This window comes from Lithobates pipiens, unplaced genomic scaffold, assembly GCF_037356315.1.
Source record: "Lithobates pipiens isolate NorthernLeopardFrog02 unplaced genomic scaffold, aLitPip1_a1.2 Scaffold_27, whole genome shotgun sequence".
NCBI lineage: Eukaryota > Metazoa > Chordata > Amphibia > Anura > Ranidae > Lithobates > Lithobates pipiens.
In genome coordinates, this window is record NW_027507788.1 from 69108138 (window position 1) to 69116495 (window position 8358).

The 8358-nt window shown below is 42.7% G+C and overlaps 1 protein-coding gene across 1 annotated transcript in view; it reads right to left on the minus strand.

Moving 5' to 3' along the window:
- LOC143933917 (U4/U6 small nuclear ribonucleoprotein Prp31) overlaps positions 1–4370 on the minus strand; it is a 176352-nt gene extending 171982 nt beyond the window's left edge. Inside the window, exons 1-2 of the mRNA XM_077457071.1 lie at positions 4260–4370; positions 4007–4176 (exon numbers count right to left, since the gene is read on the minus strand). Coding sequence (XP_077313197.1) covers positions 4007–4176; positions 4260–4294 — 205 coding nt within the window. The 5' untranslated portion in view covers positions 4295–4370. The remainder of the gene's footprint in view (positions 1–4006; positions 4177–4259) is intronic.
- Between the last annotated feature and the right edge of the window lie 3988 nt (positions 4371–8358).

Here is an 8358-nt window from a genome sequence, read left to right on the forward strand (position 1 = left end):
CTACCTCCCCAGGAGGAATCCGTGACACCACATTCTGCTGCTCCAAAACCTCCAGAGAAGTCAGAAGGGCTACCCTATTCTCTGCACACCTTGGTAGGTCTGTGATTTACAGCCTGGGGGGGGGGGGGACTTGAGAACTGCACCCCCTCCTTATAGTGCCTAGAATAAAAGGATTGGACGTAACCGACTTCCACTGTGGGAGGAAAGCCCCCATGGGGTTAACTTGTCATTGGGCCTTTTGGGATGGCTCAGGGGGGCGAAAAATCGCTCCCCCACGCCCTCTGCCCTTGTTGGTCTAGACTTTTTTCTGGGACTCTGTCCTGCGAAAGTTAACCTTCCTTTGTGGTCTCTTTAGATTTTTTCCCCCATTTTTTTCTTTAAGGGAAAAGCCTTCTTTTTATCCGTTGTCCGATTAAGGACAGCCTCCAGGTCTGGACCGAACAGTAAATTCCCCGTGAAGGGAATACCACAAAGTTTGATCTTTGAAGCATTGTCCTCTTGCCATGTCTTTAACCAAAGTGCCCTTCTGGCTGAATTAGCCAAGGCAGAGGATCTAGCAGACATGCGGACTGACTCTGCTGACGCATCCGCTATGTATGCAACTCCTTTTAAAAGAATTGGGAAAGAGGAAAGAATTGTCTTTTGCAGTCCCTGCCTCAATATGAGCTTTTATATGAGTCAACAAGTGTTCTATGTTGCGTGCCAGCACTGTGGCAGCCATGGCAGGCTTAAGATTGCTTAAAGAAGAATCCCAAGACTTCTTGAGGAGAGAGTCCATCCCCTTGTCAATAGGGTCGGTTAACATACCCATAGCTTCAAAAGCCAAATCTGTCCTTCTGGATACCTGAGAGAAGGCCGCATCCAATCTAGGAGATTTGTTCCACACAGCAGATTCATCCTCTGAAAAAGGGAACCTGTGTTTCAATGCGCTAGAAAAGAAAAGCTTCCTCTCTGGGTCTCGCCATTCCTTACTGATGGCATCTACCAGAACTTCATGCACTGGGAAGACCCTTTTCTTGGGTTCTCCTAGACCTTCATACATCTGGTCATACAGGGATCAGGGTTTTTTCTCTTCTTGGATACCAAGTGTAGTGTGAATAGCTCCCAGGAGCTCTTCCACTTCCTCCAAGGAAAGCTTGTAACGGGAGGATTTAGAGGACTCGCCATCCACCCTCTCTCCCTCTGACTCAGAAGAGAGTCTGAGGATTCGCTATCCTGCTCATCCTCTAGTAACGTTCTGTTACCCCCAGGCAACCCATAATTAGCAGAGGGACCTGTTGTCCCGGCAGAGGACTAGCTGGGGGCTGTATAGGCTGAAAATTCTCAAACAAGGTTTTAAAAGACTGAAAAGTGCTGGAGAGCTCTTTAACAGAAGCCGCCAGACTAGAACCTTGTTCCCCAGCATGATCCTTGACTAAGTCCTCAATGCAATTCCTGCATAATACTTTCCCCCAGGATTCCCCTAACACACTTCTACATAAGGGGCACTTCTTCTTGGACCCATGTGAGAGCTTAGACTTTTCCATGGACTTGTCCTGAAACGACAAAAAAAACCCCACCAGCATCAGCCCCTGCCAGCAAAAAAATTAACACCAGACCAAAACCAGGAGTGCACCCTCCCAGGACCAACCACCCCCAGGGTCCCAGACGTGCAACTCTCCCCCTCCCACCAAGGAGGGTAGATCACCCATGGAGCTAAATGGGAAGCAGTAAGGGAACACCACCCCAGGGTTCCACTTACCTTAGAGTGGCTGGTGCTGGCATCACCCGGAACCAAAATGGGAACCATCAGTCTCAGACATCCCTTTGGTCCGAACGGTCAACTCCCCCTAGCTGTCGCTACAGCGTGAATGAGGCAAACACCAGCCTTCGTGCCGGTCGTTTTTGGCGTCCCACGACCGGAACCAGAAGTCGCGGGTGAACCGGACGTGACCTCTACCGTCGGAAAGAGACATTGCCCGTCATCCGACCCTGCGTTGCGCTTCATGCTGGCCCCACTAATGAGGGGAAGACGCAGACACCTCCCCCAGGCAGCTCCAATACGAATGTCCCATGCCTCCGCTTTCCCCAAGGAAGGATGAGACGTGCCAGACACTGCAGGCAACTGACTCCCCAGCCCTGCTACAATGTATGAGACTTTAGTCTCTTCGGACATCCCTTCGGCCAGAGCGAAAATTCTGCCTTCAGGATAGAACTGGACTCAGCCTCCCCAGCTGAATTAAAACCAGGTTCCTAGAGATGTCTCCTCGCCAGAGGAAACACCGAAACTGAAGGGCTGGAGGGAAGGAATGGTTTTAAAGATCTGGTGGAGGCAGTGTTTACTGAGAAGGGAGGAGCCGAGGTCTCAAGTGTGCTGTCCTGAAAGACAAAAGAGGGAAAAGACTGCGCCAAAGAAATAATAAAATACAATAAAATTGCCTGCAGCAGTGTAAATGTGAGCCGACTAGCGTCACTGTGACATACAACATTCACACACTGATGAGTGAGTCACATATATATTTTCCAATTTCTATTTTATTTTAATTTTTTACATTTTGGTTTTCTATTCACTATGGAATTCTCTACATGTCCTCATGATTTTTAGTGCAGCTCATTCACCTGCTCTATTTTAAGGGTCTTCCCTTATGGGGGGGATCTCCCACATTCTAGTAGCAGTTTTAAAGGTCCTTGCACAATGCCCAGTTCCCTAAAAGTGAACCCACTGAAAGCACCATACGGCTCTTTAATACTATGCAAGGTAGCCCAGCTGGGAGATTTTCAATAGGAGATTGTCCTGCTGCAGCACAGTCCCAGTTGGTGCCCGAACATACAAAAATCGCACTTGCGCCGTAGATAAGATGGTGGATTCGCACATGCGTCAGAACGCTCAAGGTGGAAGTGTAAGATATTACAGTGTATGGATGTCTGCTCAAAGTAGGCCCAGCCTCCTAAGAAGTGACTGATGATTCATCAACAAGGTCCCTGGCTCTAATCCGCCCACTCAAGGACCCCGTCAGTGCCAAATCACTGACCATCATATCTGCCTATAATGGGCAAGCACCTGACTTGCCACATCCTGAGTTTTTAAATGCCCCCAGTGACAACACAAAACTACTTTGTCCACTTTGGTTAAGGCCATCCTCCTCTCCAATGAGAAAGGGAGTTGGGAGGAGGGGGAATCCTTGGGTACCGTGCAAGCAGACTGCTGCCTTGGACCTGTAGAGCACCTGGCGGCAACACACACACACACACACACACACACACACACACACACACACACACACTGAGAACTCAGATGTGTTGCCTATACCCCCAGGCCCAGTGCAGTCGCAAAATTACAGGCTAGCCCCACTGTCTTCCTATAGGATCTGGTTACAGTCCTTGCAGAATGAAACCGGGAAAACCAACACCCTCTGCAACAGTTACAAACTGCACCAGTTAGTTTTAAGTCTTGATAGGGATTGACAGAATAAAAGTGAATTCTTATATCTTCTCCCCCACAGAGAAGCATCAACTGAAGACACTAACAGAAAAAAAAAAAAAAAAAAAAAAAAAAAAAGAGAATCACATGGTGTGAGAAGTTATAAGAGGGAGTATTAAATGTCGGAGCGGCATTGCCCGTGTCCATTCACCTGAAGGTGCAGCATATAACCCATCCGTTATGATAGGCAGCCTTTGTCCTGTACTGTACGATAAAGAATATGCATATTATAAAAGTTATCTTTATCTAGCTTCACCTATATCTTCTCCCATAGGAAACTTGAGCAAATCATTACGATAACTGTTTTTACAGTGCAATGGAGTGGTTGCCCATGTATAAAACTAATGCTTCCAGAACCTCAGAGCGGTTATTGCACTTAATTTGTGTTTTGCATTTCAACTAACAAGTACCAGGTTGTAACCACAGATTTTTATAACTGTGATCTTTGAGTGGTAAATACAAACATAGAACTCAATGACATTTATATATCCCTATGAACTTTAACAGCATTCAACAACAGATACCCAATTTGGGCCTGCAACTTACCCATAATTTTGGCAGCAGTAGAGGCTCCAACGATAACAGATAGATTGGGAGCAATGAAGGACATACGAGACTCTACATACTCATAAATTCTATGTTTAGACTGGTTCAGCTCTAGTGCCATGTTGCATGCCTCTTCTATATGCTCCAATTCTTCTTCTGTCAGTTGCTGGCTATATGACAAACAGATTCCAAGAAGTTTTAAATAAAACAGAAAATACCAACAATGTAAAAAAGTGAAGTTACATTGAATTACCCCTGTGTGGTGGAGGCGGTCACACTAACAACCATTATAGTGGCATTGGTCAATATTTGCTGAAGGTTCTCATTATTCTTGCATTTTGCCAAACAGTTTCCCAGTTCCTGCAATTTAAAACATTTTAAAGACTTAACTACTTGAGGAGCAGCGTTTTATCACATATTACAAAACAAAAAACTTCAGACATGAATGCCCTATGCATCAAAGCAGAATTAGTTCACACAAAGCCATTTCACGTATTGTTTTAGACTTTAACCCTTTCGCTGCCAGGCCCTGTGCGCCATTTTGTACACTTAGATTGCCAGACCATTTTTTTTTTACCATTACTTCTTTATTTTTCACTTATAGCTTTCAAAGTTGGTAAAAGACCTGCGCCCCCCCCCCCCCCCCCACCCTATATTTTCTGAAAGCACATGATCAGTACCCTAAAAAGAAGGTACTATTGATTTCTAAGATCCAATGATAGCTGCGCAAATGTTTATCAAACAGTATTTTTTTACAAAAAAATCATGATTAGCAGATAAATACACAGCAAATTTTACAAAATTCCTACTAAATATAAAAGCTTAACCTGTATGAGTTAATAAAAAAATATATATTTACATTGCCTTTTTGCAAAATGGAACGTACACAAAAATGAAAATATCCAACTTTCTCAAAAAATCTGGAGGTTTTCATTTTTGCTTTCAGAGTTTGTAAAAGACTGTGCTACTGAATTTTTTTAAGGCCCTGTGGTATATGCGCAAATGTTTATCAAAACAAGATTTTTGCTAAAAATAAACTAAAATTAGCAGAAAGAAAAAAAAAGCTATTTACAAAATTCCTGCTAAATTCCAACTAAATATAAAAGCTTAATCTGTATGGAGTCGATACATAAATATTTGTAATTTTTACATTGCGCCTTTTTGCAAAATGGTTAAAAATTGAGGCAAAAAATGTAAATATAAAAAAAAAATAAAACACACACACACACACACAACAAACACAAGCTTTTAATTTTTCCCTTACAGTATTCTGAATTTGTGAAAGACCCCCAAACCATATCTTTTCTGAAAGCATAGGAACAGTAGAATAAAAAAAGAAGGTGCTACTGATTAACCACTTCCATACAGGGCATTTATACACCCTTCCTTACCAGACCAATTTTTAGCTTTCAGAGCTCTCAAACTTTGAATGGCAGTTACTCAGTCATGCAACACTGTACCCAAACATAATTTTTATCATTTTTTTCATACAAATAGCTCTCTTTTGGTGGCATTAATCACCACTGTTTTTTTTTTTATTTGTGACACAAGTGGAAAAAAAAGCGAAAAAAATAAAAAAAAAAAAAATAAAAAAAAAAAATAAATAACTTTAGTTTCTATGATAAAATTTTGCAAATAAGTCATTTTTGTTCATAAATTTGGGCCAAAATTTATACTTCTACTCCATTTGGTAAAAATAACCCAAATTAGTGGATATTATTTTGTCTCATTGAAAGTTATAGAGTATACAAGCTATGTGCAAATCATTGAAAATTGAGCACCCCTGATGCACCGACGGCCTATCTCATTTCTCGAGGCTCTGAAATGTTCAGGAAAGTACAAATACCCCCCAAATTGAACCTTTTTGAAAAAGTATACAGTCCAAGGTATTAGTAAGAGGCATGATGAGTTTTTGAAGTTGTAATATTTTCCCACAAATTCTTGGGAAAAAGAAGAATGTTTTTTTTTTGTTTTTTACAAAATTGTCATAACAAGTTATTTCTCATACACAGCATATGCATTCTTCCAATTACACCCCAAAATACATTCTGCAACTTTTCCCGAGTATGGCAATACCACATGTGTGGGACTTTTACACATGCTGGCCCACACAGAGAGGTCCAACATGCAGGGAGCACCGTCAGGAAATTATAGGTGTCATTTATGCTCCTAGAACCCCTAACGACCTATACATTTGTGAAGGCCCTGGCGCACCAGGACAATGGAATTATCCACAAAATTACCCCATTTTGGAAAGCAAAACACCCCAACGTCTATTCTATGAGGCATAATGAGTCTTTTGAACGGTTAATTTTTTTTTTTACACAAGTCTTTGAAAAACGTGGAAAGAAAAATTAAATTATTATTATTTTTTTTTTTTTTTTTACACAAAGTGGTCAGTTTATAAGATATTTCTAACACATAGCATGTACATAGCAAAAATTACACCCCAAAACTACATTCTGCTACTCATCTCGAGTATGGTGATACCACATGTGTGTGACTTTTACACAGCCTGGCCACATACAAAGGCCCAACATGCAGGGAGCGCCGTCAGGTGTTCTAGGAGCATAAATGACACCTCTAATTTCCTAAAGACCTATTACATTTGTGAAGGCCCTGGAGCACCAGGACAATGGAATTACCCACGAAATGACCCCATTTTGGAAAACAAACACCCCAAAGTATATTTTATGAAGCATTATGGGTCTTTTGAACAGTTAATGTTTTAACACAAGTCTTCAGAAAACGTGGAAAGAAAAATGAAAATCTTTATTTATTTATTTATTTTTTACACACAAAGTTGTCCATTTATAAGATATTTCTAACACGTAGCATGTATATAGCAAAAATGACACCCCAAAAACACATTCTGCTACTCCTCTTGAGTATGGCAATACTACATGTGTGAGACTTTTACACAGCCTGGCCATATACAGAGGTCCAACATGGAAGCGGTACCTTCAGGTGTTCTAGGAGCATAAATTACACATCTCATTTCATTCCTACCTATCACACTTCTGAAGGTCCTGGAGCACCAGGACAATGGAATTACCCCCAAATGACCCCATGTTGGAAAGCAAACACCTCAACGTGTATTCTATGAGGCATGATCTGCAAATAGGTACGCGGGTACTCAGGCGGGCTGGGGACAGGCACGCGGGTACTCAGGCGGGCTGGGGACAGGCACGCGGGTACTCAGGCGGGCTGGGGACAGGCACGCGGGTACTCAGGCGGGCTGGGGACAGGCACGCGGGTACTCAGGCGGGCTGGGGACAGGCACGCGGGTACTCAGGCGGGCTGGGATGGGTGATGACAGGTACTTTGATGGGTGATGACGGGTCCTCTTTATGGGGGGGGGGGGGGGGTAATCCGTGTGTGATTGGTGTACACTAGGCGGTAACGAGAGGTTACCGCAATCTCCTTCTCACACACCATCAGTGTGTGAGGAGGAGGAACCCGGTAACATCTCATTACCGTGGTTTGTTTACATTCTGTGATCGGCTGTGATTGGACACAGCCGGTCACTGGGGTAAAGAGCCAATTTCATTGGCTATTTACTGCGATCGGGGTTGGACTGTGTCAGGGTGTGTGCACGAGTGCTGTGACTGCACAGTACATGTGACCGGCTGTGATTGGACACGGCCGTCACGGTGCATCGGGGATGGGTTGTGCCCGGGGGCCCGCAAGAGCGGCGAAATACAGAGGCCGTCATATGACGTCACACCGAGGATGGGAGATTCCCATCTGTGGGCATCATTTGACTATGGACCGGTATTGAAGTGGTTAAGGCCCCACAATATTTGCACAAATGTTTAACCAAAGCAATATTGTTTCACTAAAAATACACTAAAATCATTAGCAGATACAAACCAAAGCAAATTTTACAATTGCTGCTAAATTCCTACTGAATATAAAAGCTTAAGCTGTATTGAGTTAAAAAAAAAAAAATATATATTATTCAATTTTAAATTGAGCTTTTTTGAGAAATCGTGAAAATTTGACGTACACAAAAGTTTTAGAAAATCTGGGGGTTTTCCTTTTTCACATACCGCTTTCAGAATTTGTAAAATACCCCCCCAACCCACACATTTTCTGAAAGCACATGGCCAGCAGAATAAAAAGGTGCTACTGCTTTTTAAGGCAGCGCGAAATTTGTGCAAATATTTATCAAAGCAAAATCTTCACTAAAAATCCAAAAATCATTAATAGTGCACAAAAATACAACATAACTAACAAAATTCCTGCTAAATTGCTACTAAAGCATCATTCACATGTGGCATACTAAAGGCGTCAGGGAGGAGCCAGGTGTCACAATTGTCACTTCCGGTTGCGGCCGAGACCGGAAGTCC